Source organism: Athalia rosae, chromosome 2, assembly GCF_917208135.1.
Source record: "Athalia rosae chromosome 2, iyAthRosa1.1, whole genome shotgun sequence".
Lineage (NCBI taxonomy): Eukaryota > Metazoa > Arthropoda > Insecta > Hymenoptera > Athaliidae > Athalia > Athalia rosae.
Window position 1 is genome coordinate 13766691 of NC_064027.1, and position 19854 is coordinate 13786544.

Sequence of the window (19854 nt, forward strand, 5' to 3'; positions counted from 1 at the left end):
ATCGAGATTAAGTGCTGTCCTCATTGACGGTCAATTTGGTATCATCGACGGAGCGAACGAAACCAGTTCGCACGAGGCAATTAATTTGCCAACGGAAACCGGTCGATTGGCCAGAAATCGGGCAAATTGAATTTTAATCAATGGGGGATTACGGAGGATTTTTCAATTTCGCAGATAGAATATCAGGCGTGGAAAAAATTACTCTTGACGATGTAACCGTGATAATAATGGTAATAAGAACCCCGATACGGTGCGAGCGCGGGGATGGATTATATATCGGAGCGAATTCATTGAGTAAATATTAACACAAAATTATATTTGCGTGGTGCGGTAATAACCGCGAAATTCAGCGAATTTTAATCACAAAAGCATAGGTGTACGTAGTCAGGTTACACGCTCGAGGTATCGTCGAATATAAAATTCTTAGTGAAATAATTCCACGATAAAACAATCGATCGGATCGTGAAAACTTACCTCGGAGGAAAGTCCCTGGGTCCGCGAAGATCGTCGACTCTGCGTCCCATAAGTTTCGCGAGTTCTTCCTGGTAGATCCTCACAACTTTTTCCTGGGGAATGTCGTCGTTCTCGTACTTCTTCAGTCTCCTGTTTTGGCTGTCCATTCTGTCCTTGCTGAATGGACTCGGACAACCGACGCGATGCGGACTTTTACTGTCGGCATCGTTCGAGGTGTCGTGTTCGCTACGCAGCTGCAGGTGTCCGGATTCCGATAGCATATGGGCCAAACGTTCGTCGCTTATGTCCTGGGGACCACCGTCCTGAGGACCTCTGGCAAACGTCGGCATACCCTGCTCCTTACCTGGAACACACTCTACGGGTAAGACACGACTTGCGATGTGTTCTTAAAGGCTTCTTCGTTTTTCGCTTCATATATACACATAATTATCTATATATATCCTACGTATTGCATTGTAAAAACACTCTACATGTACATCGGTGCGCGTGTGTACATATTCGGGACGGTAGTAGCGAGATGCTAGTGTTTTTCTACGTCTAATTTCTATGCGTTGGCTTACATACATGTATGTGAGTAAGTCGGTGAATCACGTCGTTCCTTTCTTCGGAACGGTAATAAGCCATGTACCAATTCACAGAGTTCTTTCAAATGGGGGAAAAAAAATGGATGTATATAAAAATTATACATACGAATGTATACGGATGCGTGAAAATAAGAATAAAAACGATGAACCCGGTAACAACAACGCCTTTTCGAAGCATTTAAACAACGATCAGCGCGTCGGAAGGCAAGAGACCAGCCGAAATTATTACTCGGGTTGAGATGGGTATGGAATGAAACTCAGCTAGTTTCCTGGAAACCCATGGAAGGTGCAAAAAAAGGAATTATAGGGGTGATGTTAGAATAGTTATAGAATGGGTATGTATGAGGTATATACGGTGGCTGGATTAGAAGCATGACCGACAGCTACGACGTGATATACGGACGAACGTACATCAGGCTGCTGGAGGGTTATATACGAATTTTAGAGTAAGAAAATAAGCGGCACATTGTATTAAAGGTAGTAAAAAAATTACATCGCGTGCAACCGGCAATGGCGGCATCATCTCGACACGCAAGACAAAAATGTTAACAACACGGGGTCCGGTCCCGCAAAGTGGTTTGCGGCCGGATCATGTTTGTTATAGTATTATAGTACGCCGCTCTTGGTCATTGTTCAAATTATTATACGGCCGCGGATCGTACAGGTCTAAATCTTTTAACGGTGAATTCGGCGTTCCTCCCAAATAGGTACACACACAGTAGGTGTACGTATATAGGGCTTATATTGGGTGAGATGCGGATAGTTTTTTTTCGTCCTCTTTCCATTGAACGACGTGACTTTGCATCGGCAGTATAGCGGATAGCTAATAATAACGCCACCCCCGTGCATGTTACGTTGCATGAAATTAGAGGTGGTTTCGCGAGGGTATCAAGCAGCTGATTCGTGTGTGGGTTATAGTGATCGGCGCCATTCGAAACAGAGAATCGCTGGCACCGCAGTCCAAGTCTTCTGGCACGGTTTCAAGCGTTGCGACAATGCTACCGCATCCTATACGTGTACCCAGCGCGATATGTGAACGCGAGCCCGTCGTATAGATATACACGGGATGCATAATATTTTTCAACCCGGTTGAGTCCCAACGTCGCATTACGGCGGTCGCATACAAGCCATGCGAAAGTTCGTTAATTTCGATTCAGACTATTTTCTTCGGCTTCCGATTCTGCCGCGATACATCATATTTAATGAATTTATATTACAGCTCTGTACAGGGATGAAATTGAAGCGTATCGATGCGGTTATTTTATACCACGATCCTCTTCAACTTCGTGATCGAACCGCGAAGCAATTAATACGCGAAAGTAAAATCAATAAAGTACACGAGGATCCGGTGAAGCACCCATGATAATTAAAATATCCTCTTCTAGGCGCCCTTCTCATCTCTCCGCCGAAACTGCGGTCTCCCCAAGTCGAGGCGCGCGAGCCGAGAGTCTCGCACTACGTGTTTTTGCTCTAATTGACCAATCAGACACCAAGATTCGGATGGAATCAGCTGTCGATTACGTTCTAAGGTTCGAATAACATCATCGCCCAGAGAAATATGTCAACTTTTATCAAATTTTTCTTTTTTTTTTCTTTCATCTTTTCCGTTTATACAAAACCTTCTCGCATCGCACGAATCATATCGGATCTTCAATTATGGCGAGGTTCGTTTTAATTCGTTTACGATATTACCCGCGGAATATTATTTACACGTGAAAGTTGTTTCGAGTACGCGTACTTTGCAAATATATACATACATATATATATACAGGTACAACGTGTACATAAACGCGATTCGTCGCACGTGGCGAAACAAATCGCGGCGTATCTCCGGCGCCGGCGGCCCTTAAAATTATTGCGTGCGCATAATTAGTTTGGTCAGTGACGGGGGGGGAAAATTTTTGTTTTAAACTCATTTAATTTCAGTAGCTGAGCCGTACGTTACGGTGAACCGAGCGAATTAAGCAGCTGCCGATAGGGCTGCGGTAAAAATCATACGTGTGCATAAATTTAGACGAAAATTATGCGTGAGGTGAGTTATATACGAGACGATACACGGACTCGTTTGAACGTCCGCGTGAACGAAACTGTACGGCCTACTTTTTTCCACTCCAATTTTTTGTTTTCCCTGGGTTTCTTACTTATCTGTTTTTTTGATTTTTTTTTTTTTTTGGTTTCCTCTTTATCGGAGACAGCTAATATGTATATTTCGATGATAATGACAGTTCGCCTGCGGAGCCGATAAATGGACGGTACGTAAGTTGGCTAGATACATACATCGTAGACCTACGTGTTTCTAAAAAATGCCTGGAAACGGTTTCGTGAACGACGTTATTATATGCTTGATACGTAGGTAGACCGGGGCATAGCTTTGTTCGCCGCACACTATCACACGAGCTGGAATACAAAATATTTAACAATATAAGTACCTAATTCAACTTCCGAGCAAGAAACGTGAGAAACTCTTTCCTGAACGTAAAAATTAATTTCCGAGCAGACCGATATAAACGCGTCGAAAAAAAATCGGGCGTTCGCTTCGACGTGCTACTCGGTGCATAAAATTGGCCGCCCTTCCTACCTACCGTCTGTGGTACTCTCGCGACGTACTTTTTGCTCGAAATAAGGTAGCGGGTGTATAAGATACGCGTAGGTGCGCGGGGTACGTTGGAAGGGGTCAATTCGCCGTTGAATAGGGTCGGAGGTCAGTGGTTGGCGATCAAGGGTCACTTCCATTACGACGCTTCCTTCCGCGACCCTTTGCGCGCCGATCTGATTTACCGACTCGACGCCCCGACGCGTCCTGGCGTCGGGACGTTGCGACGCCCCTTAAAGCGCGCGACTACCGGCCGCAAGGCGCGCTTGCGGTTTACGGGGTTAGAGAAATTATCGAAATCCGCCTCGAATTAAACGCTCGTAAAATAATACGTCACCCTGCCAATTTTACACCGAATACCCTCGCCCGCCCGCAAGCTTCGCTATTGCTCCTGCGACGATCGCGAGTTTTTGCCACGTTATAGGAAACGCGTCTCCGTTCACCGAGGTTTTCTACCGCCTGGACATGATTATTTTTTTTCGTCGATTCGGGAACTATAATCGAAGTACGGAGAAAAAAATAAATGAGATGAAAGATGAATCGACGGTGCGTTCGTAACGAGCCATATATGTATACCGAGCGCACGTAGACGTTCTGATCTTATCGATTTACATCGCCTAGGTTCTTCTGTTTTCCGAGCGAACCGTTGGCAATAATTATATTGCAAGTTAGGACTCACGCCACCGAAACAATTGGTATATTTCTTAAGTTCGTGGTCGCATTCCCATGAAATTATGGCAACTTTCGCAATACCCGTATTGTTCAAACTCCGACGCTTGACGTGGTCGTCCACGGATCTCTCGCGGCCGCGGTCTAGCCGTACCTGTACATCTGGGCATATAAATCATTGCTACAATTGTCGAGGGTGTCTGTTGCGGGTTTTTGCACTCTTCGGCAACTCTACTGCAAGGATGAAACGCTATTGCGTCTTCACATAGTAATTTCACGTAGAGATGTAATTGGCGCGAAATGTTATTTCCCTTCTTATTGTCGCCTCGGTTCTTATTTCTTTTTTTTTTTTTTTATTATTTCACTTCGTTTGTCTGTTGCGTTTTTATTTTACAATTTATCAAGAAATTGTTTTTCTTACTCCACATCCATTGTTCTCCTCATCACCGATTACTTTCCTAACCCTTCTCCTCCTCATTCGATTTACCTAGTGTTTGAAAAGCGTGCCGCCAGTTTCATCGCACGTATAATCATCATCGCGCCTACCTCGGCAGATCGTCACCGTACCGTATACCTACGGCTCTTTCGTCTACTTATAATTCATCGCTTAAAATATCGCATCGCCAAAATTTCGAGTGAGCATTATCACGATACACGCGTACGTACGTACGCACAACAACGGGGTGATTTCTTCGACGTCGAGTAGCGGCTACGAGTTTGCCGTTTGAAGTGCGATCGCTGTGAGAGAGCGTGATGTATATAGATATAGAGACTGACGTATGCGCCGCTCATATGCTCGTTCATAAACGAACCAAGTAAGGTGGTGGTGTTAAATACGTACGCCGTGTATTTCACACTCGCACAGTAGATGCTTGTGCCTACCTACCGTAACAAGTCGTTAGGAAAGATATTTAACGGGGAGGATCAAGTTATCTTTTTATCGTTTTACATCGTCGTCGACCTTCCTTCATCTCGAGCGCGGTAGTGTGTTGCACGGTACGTTGCCTTTCATGCGGAATAAAGGCGTTGATTTTTGCCCATAAATCACAACTGATTATGGAAGTTTCAAACAAAGCTTTCGAGTATATTTATCCCATTGAGTCTCGCCTCATTGTATTTATAAACAGCCGTGAAGCACAAAACCTTCAATAATTAGCGATCAAAACAAGGAGGGGAGATGTGCAGCCTTTTCACCCTCTTCTCCTTCGTCTATATCTTCTTTGCTTGTACTTTGCTGCTAAGCTCGCGTTTATACGCTACAATGAGCAGTTACTTGCAGGTGTTTGAAAAACAAATGGAATCCCGTTCCTACGAACTTATAACGCTTTTGAACCGCAGTTGCAATCGGACTTTGTCGCGACACGCGATAAACAAAAAAAATCTAAGGGAATTCTTTATTTTTTCCAACGATCGAAACTTCGACAAAGAGATGCGAAAAATGGAAGCACGTCCGGTGAAATTGTTGCAATTACCGTATCGAATCGTTCGTGCGTCGAACGTGGTTTGAAAAAAGAAGAGGTCATCTTCGAACGACTGCGAAGAAAGAGACGAACGAAAACAAAAAAAAAAAAGATTTCGAAAGGAGAAGTGTGGAATCGGGAATGACGGCGCATCGTGACAGCTTCCGGGCGAAACTAATAATTTCGCGATTCAATGCAATCAACCAAAAGTGTAAATTACCTTTGGTAAATACAGACCGGCATCTCTGAATCTCTTGGGTTTCCCTTCCCTACCCCCTTTTCCCTTCTGCCTCCTCCTCCCCCTCCCCCTCCCCCTATACCGACGCTATTCTCAGGAGCTATTAGTCTAAACAATATGGCTGCCAAACGCAGCAAACAATCGATACCAGATAGGTACCGCTGGCTGCGTAATTTAATTAAGATAATTAATATTATTCATGGGAGAACGTTGGATTTCTAATTTAGAACGGCCCAATTATTGAGCGAGAAAAAAAGCGCTTTTCATTACATGTACTTTTGGCGTAAGTCTATTCGTCCGCGGGCTTAATTCGAAAAAATTTGCCGAGTCCTCGCACGTGACACTTTTCTTCGGCGATACCGCGAATCGGCTTTTAGCTAACACCTTCGTAGAGAAATATATCATATTTCCCCTGACATAATCTGTAATGCGCGTATATGTCGGTTCGTGGGTGTATTTCTTTTTCATTCATTTGATTTTTAATAGATTAGTGAGCGGCGGTTACTACATTCATGGTTAGTACGTTGAAGTAAAATTAGAGCAGTGCAGATAGAAGAAACTTGTACGATGGCGTGGTCGATGGTAAAAGCATGAAGTCTATTGGACCCGTGAGATACGTGTGCACCCTACACCTGTAATGACTCTAATGTATAACTTTGGCAAATTACCTGATACGAGCCATCACCTGTCATCGCTAAACCCGTAGTGAATTATTTCTTTTCATCTCTCTCTTTATCTCTTTATCTCTTTATCTCTCTCTCTCTTTTTATCTCTCTCTCTCTCTTTCTCTCTCTCTTTTTGTTCTTCTCTTCCCCTCGTCTCCTCACCATGGACCACGCGCTCGTAAAGTTGGAAATTGGATAAGAGAACTCACCTTTCTTTGGGATGAGAGATTTGAGCAGCATGACAGCGTTGTCGTCGCAAGCCCAACCGTGCATCTTTCTGTAGCTGTCTCTCCCCTTCTCGGTCAGCTTGTCCCACGGTTTCGGTTTGCTGAGTAATTCGCTAACCGTTCCCTGACTCAGTCCGAGTACGTATTTAGCGAAAAGTCTCTGCCCGATATTGTGTATCGATAAAAGTTCCCTAACTCTCCTCGCGATGTGCAGTGTGTCGAGGTTCTGCGAGGCGTACTTATCCATGTTGTAACGTAACATTTCCTGGAGTCTGGCTTCCATCGGATCGCCCTTGGGGATCAAAGACTCCCCAAGGCGACCTGCCATACCGGCAGCACCGAGTTCGTCCGCAAACCGGAAGTGTGCCCGATGATCGTCAAAGCGAAACGGACTCTTCAGGGTGTCGAGTACGCTGAGACCACCACCGATATTATTGTTGGTTAGATGATGCGAGTTGTTATTGTTGTGGCAGGACTCCTCCACCGGACTCTTTGGCGGAATCCCGTTCATGGACGGTACGGGTTGTTGCTGTTGCTGTTGTTGTTGTTGTTGTTGTTGTTGCTGTTGTTGCTGTTGCTGTTGTTGCTGCTGCTGCTGCTGTTGCTGCTGCTGCTGTTGTTGTTGTTGCTGTTGCTGTTGCTGTTGTTGTTGTTGTTCAACGACCGTGGGGGTAGGCGGTTGAAGGCTGGGGGGTGACGTGAGACTCGCTCTCGTCGAAGGCGTCGGTGGAGCGGCGGGTGTTTCCTGACCAGGAATCGGTGTGGTTGATTTTTCCAAAGCATCCAAACCCGCGCCGAGCGGTGTACTCGACTTTGCCGGTACGGTGTTCGTCGAATCTGTCGGTGACGGAAGATGGTTTAACGAGGGCCCGTGCAACAACTGATGCTGGTTTTGCGAGACTTGGGGATGCTGCTGACTCATGATAGACCTCTCCAGGGACCGCCTCCAGTTGGCGACGATCTCCTCACCGAGGAATGAGCCGAACGTCTCCACGTTTTGGAGAGGTGGATGGAATAGTAAGGAGGACGAAGAAGTCGCCGAAGAAGGAGTAGGGGTCGATCGAGTGGAGGCCGGCAGGGGTGGTGGAGGCGGAGGAGGTGGAGGGGGTTGCGGCGGTTGGGATGCTGAGGGTAGCGCGTTGCCACCGTGAGGCGAGGCGTTCGCGGCTCGCTGCAAGGGGGAAGCAAGGCCACCTGCAAGCACCAAAAAGGGGGCCCCATATGGGTCAGCCAATCGACTAGCTCATTGTCAGCTCATCACCATATCGAACAAATCTAACACATTAGGGCTACATTCTTTTCTTTTCAACGAAAAATATTCTACTTCGTCGTTAGTTTTTATATCTTTTTCCCGTTGGTGATGTACATTTTTTACATATCGACAGTTTTGATACGGTTCACGTACTGCACAATCCACTCGGCGAAAAAATCATGAAATATCTTTCACATCACCCGGACGCGCGACAGATTCTTGAAGAAAGAGACGATATTCAATCGGATGTGCATAGGTAAGACGACCAATAGAAATGATACGACCAAACGAGCATATGTATAAAGGTACGTTGTATGTGTCGGAAAATTATACAAGAGTTGTGCTTTGACGTTATTACACATAGAGAACCGCAGCATACTAGTTTCGAATTGACTCGGAGCTAACGTTGACAACAGCGGATAGGAAATATTCGCGCATGGTAGGATTCCGGCGTTGGTAGCACGTGCTGGTGTGTGGCTTCGACGTTTCGGGGTTTTAACCGTGGGGTGCGGTGACTCGGAAGGGTCCAGAGGGACGGGGACGAGGAGCAGGAGGAGGATCTGGTGGGCGTGGAGTGCGGGGTGTGGGGTGTGGGGTGTGGGGTACGGAGACGGGGGGTAGTTTGAATCAGAAGGGTTGACGTTGCAGTATCTCTGCCTCTGTCTCTCTTCGCGTCCTGGATCGATTCATAATAAACTCGGTTTCGAAACAATGCCCCACGGGCAAATATTGCGTCCACAATTTACGTTTTAAAGTTTCAAATTCGTTACGTTAGTATAGATTATACATGGCAGGCGTCCGACTCACATCATCAGCTGCCCGAGGATTTTAAGAGTGCAGCCGAAGCATGAAAGAATCACAATGAAAAAAAAAAGAGGGAGAAACAGAGAGTGACGGAGAGCGAAGTAAAAGAAAGAAAAAAAAAAAACGGTCAGAGAGTCAGAGCGAAGGGGGGAAAAAGACAAGGGTTGGACATGATTGGGCGAGAGATGGAAAAACGGAAAGACAGAAAGACGGAAGGGTACGGGTATAGACAGAGGGTACGTGAGACAGAAGATGATAGAGAGAGAGAGAGACAGAGGAAAGTCAGTACACAACACAAGCAGGATTATTCTGAAAGCTTGTCGAGATAGGTCGATTTTTTCTTTTGAATTTTTATAGTATTTCTAGCCTCAAGGTTTCAGTTCGTCGACCGAGCTTAGAGAATCAGGCCTGAAGATGAGAGCAGCAGCAATTAGCATTAGTAGCAGTGACCGATGCAATTAAGGGGTGGCCAGCGTATTTTATGTATGTAATATAGGTATAAGTATTTATGATATGTATAAGATGTTTTTATGCTCACTTTGTATAAACACATAATATAAAAATAGAGGACAATATCGTGTACATGTAACTTCGTTGATTTGATTGATTTCACGCGTGACTCAAGCTGCGATCGAAGGCGTCTTCGTCGATGGATATAATCGTCTCCCTGTACGTAGGGCGAACGTTCGTCGATGGAACCGATCGAACAGATGCCATTCGAAAATAATAACCCTTCATTTAATGGGTAGGTTCGAGACGCGGTTTCCGCAGGCAGGTAGACAGATAAGACAAGGTGGGTGACGCGCCTCTTTCCTCGCTCTAAAATAAGAAGGACTGGGTATGTGAAACGCACACGTACGCAACCTGTTGCCCCAATCACAACTCAAACGTAACGAATAGTGAATTTCTCGTGATACATTATAATGGAAACTTCGCTCTGGATGAGTCGACATTTGGTAATACTCTGCCATTATCCCGTTTAATTGTGCATGGAGTAGATAGCCTGACGCGCTACCATTTCAAATATGACGTCGGTTGGAAATATAGATGAATATTTATTCACGTGTGGATACATATCGTATGTAACATTCCGCGTTAGATTTATCCGTCAATTTAATAGGAATAACGCGCGTATACGCGGTGCAAAATCGTGACAACGCGATTATCGAATAACGTCGCGTTTTCATTTCGCAACTGATCGTCGAACGGTTACAACATGTATGTGACAATTAGGAATTAGTTCAATCGTTGTTTTTTTTTCCAATTTCACGCGACACAAGACTGCTTTCGATCGAGCTGACCAAAGTTACGCAAAACTTGACGAGACTTTCTCCTCTCTCATTACTTCCGAAACAAAGAACTACTGGACCTAATTTCTAAGGGACAGGGTTCGCTCGACTGCTCGCTCGCTCGCTCGCTGTCACGTGTTTCTTGTTTTTTTTTTTCTTTTTTTCTCGTTTCCCTTCGATTCGGAAACATGCCCACACGTGGGAAATAATCATTTCCGATATCCTTCGCGTGTCCCCCGACTCACCGCGCGACAATTCATCGACAAAAGTGAATCCAACTCACCGAGTGCGTCCGGCGTTGTCGGTGGCTTAAGGATCTCCGTTTGCTGAAGAGCCTTCGTCCGTTCGAGGAGAAGAAGTTCGAGGCTCTTGCCAGGTTCCCCGGTCGCGATCTGGGAAAAATCCACGGACCTCAACACGCTGATTTCTCGCTTCAAGTCCTCATAGTCTCTTTGTCTCTCGAGTCTGGCTTCCAATCTGTTTATGTGTTGTCTACGGAGTTCGAGTTCCTCTTCCAGGCGAGCCGTAGCCTGCGCGCTGCTCTCTTGGAGCCGCTGGATGCTCTGCTGTAGTCTCGTTACTTCTTCGCTCAGCTGACTGATCTGTAACAACGATAAAATGCATCGTGAATACGCGGTTTTTTTTTTTTTTTTCAAATAACCTCATAAATCAACGTTCCGACGTGAAATCGAAAATGATCTCCGCCAATTATTTATCACCGTTAAACGAAGCGATATCGCGCCGAGACGTCGTATAAAGCTGGAATAGTTGAGGTCCTTTATCAATTTTATTGATAATATTCGAAGGCTGTATCGAAGCCGGGGTACTCGCCCCTTCCTCCTTATTTTTAATTCCCCGGCCGGCCGACCGACCGACCGACCGACCGTAATTATTGGGGGGATTGAATAAAACAATAATATCCGATCGGCTCCGATGTATACGTATTATACGTATATACAGACTTCCGAAGGTATTATTTCATTCTTAATTATTTATTGGGTTTCCATCTTAATTGCTTACTCGTTTATTCATACCCTATATTGATGTTTCTTTGATGACAGGGTTGTTGTTTATTCAAGTAGGTTTATTAATGACGAGAGTGAATTGATGATTCTCCAGGGATTTTAATGACTCTTTTGTGCCAGACCGGGACACGTAAGTTGCCGTTATGTACCTGTTGTCGATGCGATTGTTGCCGCTTTAGTAGTTGTTGTTGTTGTTGTTCTTGTTCTTGTTGTTTGTGGCGGGTGGCGGTCGGTGTATACGTGAACACGATGAATCACGATAGGCCGTCGTTCTCATCGCGCCATCCCCGCGCGAGGATATGGAATCGGAAGGGGTGGCGTGAGTGCATCGACTATGCAACGTACCGTACGTACGTACGTACGTATGTACGCGTACACCGCGTCGAGAGAGAGAGCTCGCGCAGCGCGTCAAAAACGATCAAATCAGCCGTATTTTACTTTTAACCGGTTCCCTGCTTTATAGACACCGTTCAACGATCGTTTTTTTTCTTTTTTTTTTTCTTTTTTTTTTTTTTTTTATTCTTTCCGCGATACACTCCGTGCGAATTCCCACCCCCCCTTTTCTACCCCTTTTCCAGTACTTCGGTTAACAAACGTTAGTTTACAAAGAAAAGCACTTGTGCGTATCCGTCCTTATCGAAGTCGCGTACATGTGTATTTCAGGTTACACGCGTGGGTAATATTGTCCCGCATCATACGGTGCGCTCATTGTCAGTTCGAGTATATGACATACGTATACCTTATATACCTGTACATTAATTTCAAGTGCTCGAACAGTTAATTAACGAAGGAACTTTGAATCGCAATGTTTTCCAGCTCATGCACGCGTGTGACCATGGCATGTATGAGAAATTAAGGGTATGTTCTGATGTTTTTCTTCTTTTTCTCTTCTTGATCACCGATAATCGGGCAACTTGACTTCGACTTCGAGGTAAAAGATGAGGAACCAAGGCAGGGGGAGATCGAGAAGAAGTTTCGATTTTTCTTCGGATCCAAATTCGACGCGGGATTCTGAGGATTTTATTCGCAATTTGCGAGAAAAAGGTTCAACGTATACACGTACGTATGTATTGTGAAATTCCGAGGTTGGGTTTCGCTGTTCAAATTAAATGTCTTTGGCCGTCGGTAAAAACCGCAAAACCCGCGAAGGTCTCAATCGTCCGGTATAACCGGTAGATCCGAACCTTTTGGTGTAATTACACTTATTACCGGTGCGGTGGTTCCCGTTCAGCCAAACCTCAACGTTTGCCTCTAACGTGGAATTGGCGAAAATTACGCTAATACGTCGCGGAAACCGGAACCCCATAGGCATCGAGTACGTCGTAAAATGATTTTTCGTATCAATTCTTTTTTCTTCTTTTTTCACTTCTCTAAAAATATACATCATAAATTCATATCAACAGAGCGTATCGGGTTACGGCCAGATGGGGCGAAATTTCATTAGTATCAGGGAAGTGACCACCTCTTTTCTCTCTACCCTTTCCTCTGCTATATCTATTCCCTTTTTCGACCACCACCACCCCCTCCGAGGACCAAAAACAACTGAGAACCCGTGATCGATGGTTGTAGTGGTGAGTCGGGTTAGTCGGAAGGTTTGGACAGCAAAAGACAAAGACAAAGAGGGAGACGAGGTGGACGGACAACTCGAAGTGGAAAGTCCTGGTCCGACTCTGAATCCTGCTTTCTCGTCGTGTCGTCGTACGTACGATGCGTGTACACCTGTGTCATTTGCGCAGGACGATAATTTCAGATTTTCATTCCGGAGATGAAGATTTTTAGATGTGGTGGTTCGTAGGTTGTTGTTGTTTTTTTTTTTTTTTCTCTAAATAGAGACGTCGAAGGAGGATATTTTGTTATTATTTCTGCGCAATGTTACGGGCACGGGGTGTATAACTATGGAACGAGCATCTATACACGGAGCGTCGGAAAGCCTTAATCCTCCATGATTTTTGCTATTTGCATTATGGGTGTAGAGCTTTTGTTTGCGTCCCTATTGATCACATTTTCTCCCGCGGTATAATCAATCTTCACGTACACACCGAGAGCATGAAGCTATAATACGTATTATACATGTATGTATACAGATATATATTTGTAAGGGGAGTAAGAGGAGGCGAGCGAAAGAGAAAGAGAAAGAGAAATGGGGAACGAGCGAGAAAGAAAGTGCAAATGCCGGCCCAGGTTAGACCCCCCCCGTAGCCGTCGTCCACACCACCCGCAACAAGATGGCCGTAGGTTGGTATTAATTTTACGACGCGTGCTCTGATGTCCACGTGCGATGGAAAGAGATGCGGTTCCGCGTACGCGACATCCTCCGGTATCCGTCGAGTCGAGAGCGTCGCGACGCCGTGCACCCGTTCCTTTTCCCTTCCCCCGCGGACACGGGTGTAACGCGTATCTCTCCCTCGCGCCGCGTCGACGCGCGACGCACACGAGCTTTCGAAATTAATCGTCGCGCTGTGAAAATCATCGCTATTCACTCGACTCGACGTATTGAAATTAAAATATAATTTCTCACGTGTTTAAATAAGACGCCTAATCGGACGAGATGCACGCGGACGGACGCAAACGGGGGCAAAAATTTACGTTCCCGAGACATGCGAAATGGGGTTGGTGAAGGGGGTCTGGTTCACCCGATTATCTGAGAAACCGGTCAATCCGGCAGTCTGCCGAAAAACAAGAATACGAGGTGTGCGATGGGTGGTACGTACGAGCGAAACGGGGTGCGTTCGGAATAAAGGATCAGGTTTTTCCGGTTCCGTGATTCCGAGGAGAGAGTTAATCCCGACGATGGGATAAATACCTACCTACCCCGCGAGTCTTGGGAGTCGTGGGTAGCGTTTTAGCGATATATTTCGCGTGTACGATAAAATTTCTTTAAAGATGAAATTTGGCGTCGCGGCCTTTGTACACGTTGCGTAAAGTATAATCATGTGTATATATATACACGTGTGCGTACGGGGGTTAACCCTTTCCGGAGATGGTCGTCGGTAGGCTCACGTTCGGAACCACGACGAGAGAATGCCAATTAAAAGCCAGGCCCCAAAAGAAAGTTCAATCGATAGGACTATAGGAGGCGCCCTCTGCGAGCGGAGTAAAGGGGGGCGAACACCGAGGGGGGTGGTTAGCAGCGGAACACAGAGGGTTGCCGAAACTGGAAGTGGGAATTATGGGTAGGATTAATATGCAAGGACTGGATACGTGCCGCGGTAAGGGGAAGCGAAGCAACACAAGAGGAAGGGGGGTGGGGGGGTGGCCGTTGGGGGTGGCAAGGCGGCAGGGGAGGAAATATAGGAAGAGAGAAACGGCGCACGGAGGGGGGGGGGGGGGTAGGAATGGAGAGAGGTACGGTACCTCGACACCCAACCCTGGCACCCACCTTATACACCCACGGCTGGATGGGTGGGTGGGCGAGGGCGAGGGCGAGGGCGAGGGTGGGTGGGTGGGTGAGCATCTCATCCCCTCCAGCCTTCCTTACAGGATACACGGGCAGCGGACAGCGGTATCGATTTTACAACTCGATATATGTGAATACCCACTTGTCTAATGACTGATCGGGCTTCGAGCTCGAACCCTTTCCAACCCCCTTTTCCGCTTCTCGTTCCCCCCTCCGTTGCCACTACTGCGACCACCGGCTTCGCCGCGACTCCACGAAGCCGCAGTCGAATGTATCTCGGCTCATTACGCGTCCTACCTTCGGCTAACGTCTCCCTTCGCCTTTCGCCCTTCACCCTTCACCCCCCCCGCCGCCGATACCTCACCCTCTTTAGACCGACGCTTCCCTGTATGCCACCCCCCGTATACATCTATACACCTTCAACCTTCAATCTCTCTCGCTCTTTCGTCGGAGCTTCGCAACAACCCTTTCACTCGTACATACGTCTCCAACCATCTTCTGTGTACACGTATAGTTGGATGTACCGAAAGGGAAGCAACGATTGTCTTCGTCCCTCCGAGGCTACGTACCCTTGTTGCACCAATCGAACGTATCGGATGTATTTTCGTTCGGGTAAAAAAAAATTCTCCACTTCTTTAATATTTTCGCGATCGTCACCGCGAAGAAGTCGCGCGTCGACGAATGTAATGCTCTCGTACGCGAGTGAAGGACGGATGAAAAGTAGATCGTCCTCGGAGACGATTCGAAATATATGTACAAGAGACGAGAGGATGGAAAGGTGGAGAATTTGTCGGTGAAAAGTGATATCAGGTGACCGACCGCCCGGTCGGTGCAGGGCATTGTTACGCGAACCGGGGAGTGCAGCGTTGCCGGTGGCAGGGGCGTATCAAGCGAAGCTGGAAATCTCTCTCATCCCTTTTCCTCTCTATTTTTATCCCCCTCTTGCTCCAGTGGCCATCTACGGGCTGTAATAAGCATAAATCCTCGAAGAGCTTATCTAGTGGCAGCCAGAAGAACTCTAAAATAAAATATCATACATTCTAGCTTCTCTATTTTCCATCCCTCTCCGAATCACACTTTGTATCTTCCCAGTAGCTCTGCTTCTCCATAACCCGTGCTAACCCCTTGCCACGTTCGTCTCCCCAACCTCCTCCCCCCCCCTCCCCCCCCAACCCCGGCCCTTCCGACTCGAGGATTCCGATCCTCCGGATTTTATTATCAAGTTTCCCAGTTGCCGTCTATTCGTATAACGCGTACGTGAAGCTTGCAGTCGCATTCAACGTCTGAAAAAATGACCGCATATCGTGAAAATTTTCATATATTATTATATCTGGACAATAATTTCATCCCTCGAAGCCGATCGCGCCACCGTCCCGTATGTACATTAATTTTCGAGCACGCATCCGCGCACTGGTACACCCCGTAGAGGAACGAAATATTAGGTACCCACATGTATGTACGTATACATGTACGTGAGTAAAAAACAAAAGCTTCCTTCGGTGGAAGGGAGGGGAGGGTTAAAATTAATGGTTAGCGACCGTCCTAAAATTACAATATTGGAAATCGCGGAGGAAAAGTTGCGAGAGAGCGACGCGGCCGAAAGGTTTAAAGTGGGGTTGGGTTGACTTTAAGGGGAGAGTGGACGAGGGTGAGCGAAGGGATGCGAAAGGGATGAGACTCGGCTGAGCCAAACTCGTGAGTGCGAAATTCAGATGTTCTCAATTTCGGTGTACGTATATATACGTATATAGGTATACCAGCAACATCTCGTATGTGCGCCGAGGGGTGGGGGGAGGGGGAACGGGGGGAAAACCACCGCACACGCGTATAGTCTCGCACAATTTCCATATAATCGCGAGTTTAAAATCATTTCGTAATTTCTGCTCCTTTAATCGAATTTTCTCGCAACGAAGATTTTTCTCCACGATCGATAAAACTAATGGAAATGAAGTATTGCGAAACGCGCGAAACCTTCACCCATTTCGACGTGCGGTACTAATGGTAATAAAATCTAATTCCACCGTCCGTATTTCTCCTTCTTCTCGTTCGCGACGAAAACGAGACGTCGTATGTTTCAGGTGCGTTGCGCGTTGTAAAGGTACGCGTTACAATTCGTGTACCGTACATCGTATACACGTAGATACAGGTATAATGTAAGCGTACGCAGGAGTAGCTAGCAGTCTGTTGAAGCGTCGAAATGCCGGGAGCCGCGGGTGGACGGTTTAATCGGTGTGAGGCAATTTGTGGCGGCTACTTGTTGCCCGTGTTTTCGATGCGGTGAAACGATTTTTTTATTGTCATTATATTTTTATACATTCGTCATTCCGTTTCGTTGAAATTTCGAACTGTTTTTTTCTCTTTTCTTCTTTCATCCCCCGAAAAGCTTAATTCCAATCGATTCGCGAAATCGCTGTTCGCTTCGCTCTTCCGATGCGGGGCCACAACATTTTCATCGTACGTCACGTTTCGCATGTCCGGGGATATTATATACATACATACATTATATATGTATGTATACTTGAAACAAAACGAAGAAAACACAAAGAGTTGGAGGAAAAAGAAATAAAAAAAAATTCACCGCAATTTCGGTTATTTAATTCCTGAGAAGAATGTATAGCTTGAATTACGCAGGAAGAGGATGTGGTATTGGCAGATAAAATATATTCATGATACACGTACAACGAAAAATATTATACGTTACTCCACATTCCCCTACGTACGCGTTGAAACACCGACGCAGCTATAGCCGCCGATGTGTGCGGTACGCGATTTCGAATCTCTGTTTCGACGTACGTACACGTACGGTATCGTTTGGCCGAAGTACGCGCGTTGGAGCGTTTGTTAGTTTCGGGCGACCAGCCAGGCATAGGCGGGCGGCATCATCGACGAGGGACGTCGGGGGGGGAAGGGGGGGGGGGGACCGCAGGTGGCTCGGCTATGAAGTTATATGCGACTGAGTTCGGGCATTTATTTCATAATCAGCAGCTTTCCAATTGTTGCCATTGTTCGAAGCGCGTATTGACAGAAATGCTCGATACGAAACTCAGCCCGCTAATCTCTGACGTTTATGCGCGCGGTCTTTGCGAGACAGTGTGTGCGTCGTTCTCCGTCATCGGTAGCCGCCAACCACCAACCATCGGGAGCTTTGGGTGTACCTCCGGCTGCTGCACACATGTTTACCTTATGTACGATGCACTTGACGATCGCGGCGTACCTCGTCCCTATAACGTATATCGGTGGTAGTTTATATCTATTTGCAGGAACAGGAACATCGTGACGATTTTCCGCGCGTTATTATACTCTGTCGGATACGGTGGAGGTAGAGGTACGTTACAGCTGTGCCGCGCGTACCTATATACCTACCGTACACGTGCTTCGCCTATAAGCGAAACGAACGGTATTGTTTCCACGCCTAATGAGAAAGTTGTGCGCAATGTATATCTATCCTATACGTATACGCTTACGCTCGCGACGATCTCGACCGAAGTATACGCGAGCGATAACGATCATTGGAATTGACAAAAAAAAAAACAAAAAAAACAAACTTGTTCTCAACATTTTTTTTGTTGGATTTTGAGCAAGAAACACAGCGCACCGTAAGACTTTTTCCAACGACCCTCGAGGATAGGCCGCTCGACGGAGTGACCTATCGGGTGGAAAGCGGTGCGCGTATCGTTACGCAGATAATGATTATAATCGCGATTAACGGGACGCAAAAATATCATTCGATCGTCCAGTGTCGTTGAGCACTGCGGATATTTCCCTATTTCCGCAGTGCTTTAATTGCTTGTTTCCACAACCGCAGTGGCGGAGAACCTTACTCGTGAAAACTTATATCATATCGACGTCGTTCGCCTGTGCAGGATACCCGCGCGCGCGGTGTTCCCCGTTTCTCTCTATAATATCGGCTTCTTTTTCCTTTCTCGCGTTTCTCTTTTACTCCCATCCGCAGGGCTACCTATGATACATATCGCCACCCTCCCTTCCCACCTCGGTCGTTCGGTCGGTCGGTCGGTCGGTCGGTCGGTTCGTCGTCGCCGCCCCCTCGAACCCCGACTACGTCTCTCGCTTCGTAATGCAAATCTCTTTTTCCTGAGTCTGGGTTTTAAATACCTCCCTCTCGTTCGGAATCGCGGATCTCGCGTATCTTCCTCTCCCTCCCTCGTCCGTTCGTCCGCTTCGCGGTATCCCTGCCGCACCTTTCTCCTCCGCCTTCGGTTGCTGCTGCCGCCGCGCTGACTCTTTTTGTCATTGTGGCTTATTCGATATATTGTACCGGGGTGCGGTGGCGAGGGTGGTGGCGAGAGGGTGGTGGTGCCGCGAGGGCGTCGGAAGGAACGTATAATACGGGAAAGGAACGGGAACGGGAACGGGAACGGGAAGGGGGAACGGGGATGGGGAACGGGATGGGGAAAACTGTGTGCGTGCCGCGTATAGCGTGGGACGGGTTTACGCTCCTACCGGGGAGATATTGGAGACAAATGACGATACAAAAAATGCATACGTGCGAACCACCCTTCGCGGAGTAACCGGGAATACTAATTCAACGGTCCTTGGAAACCGCGGCTATTTTCATCGATGATTAAACGCGCTACCTACGAAATTGCCTACGACGAGACACCGTCTGATCGTTGCGTTCATTTACACCGTCGCGTCGTACGGAGCGAGTTTCGCAATTTTTTGGATCCAGCCTCGGGGTGTCGAGGGGGGGAGGAGGGGGTGGGAGTTTTAAAAAGTCATCGATTAATTTTCGTCCCGCGATACGAACCGCGATAAAAATTGCACGAGTTCGCGCTCGCCGGTCGATGATACTTGAACGAGGCGCGTAACAAGTTTGGCACGAGTACGTAAGGTATACACGTACGTACGTACGTACGTAGGAAGCGTATTGGTTCCTGTACCATTTCAAAGTACACATATATAATAATAGCGGGTGTACGGCGAGAAGGCTGGGCGACGCGTGTGAAGGCATCGCGCTAGGTTATAGAACAAAGGTCGTTTGAATTTTATCTTCGACGTGCGATCTCCCCCAAGAGTGGTTCGGCTCCGAAAGGGGGGGGGGGGGGGGGGAGAAATTATAGGCAGGAGGGAGAGTAGCAGAAAGGACGTGGAAGGGGTATCGTACGGGCTAATGAACTTCTCATTGATTGGTTAAAATTTCGTTAATACTCCGATGT

General features: G+C 46.9%; 1 protein-coding gene across 10 annotated transcripts in view; it reads right to left on the minus strand.

Annotated features, from left to right (window-relative positions):
* LOC105684859 (homeobox protein cut) overlaps positions 1-19854 on the minus strand; it is a 97400-nt gene that overhangs the window by 6810 nt on the left and 70736 nt on the right. For 8 of the 10 annotated variants that reach the window (XM_020851664.2, XM_012398544.3, XM_020851671.2 and 5 more), the window contains 3 exons: positions 10539-10857; positions 6893-8104; positions 475-829 (listed from right to left, as the gene is read on the minus strand). In XM_020851664.2, coding sequence (XP_020707323.2) covers positions 475-829; positions 6893-8104; positions 10539-10857 — 1886 coding nt within the window. The remainder of the gene's footprint in view (positions 1-474; positions 830-6892; positions 8105-10538; positions 10858-19854) is intronic. The other 2 variants (XM_048650428.1, XM_020851669.2) reach the window with 2 other exon arrangements.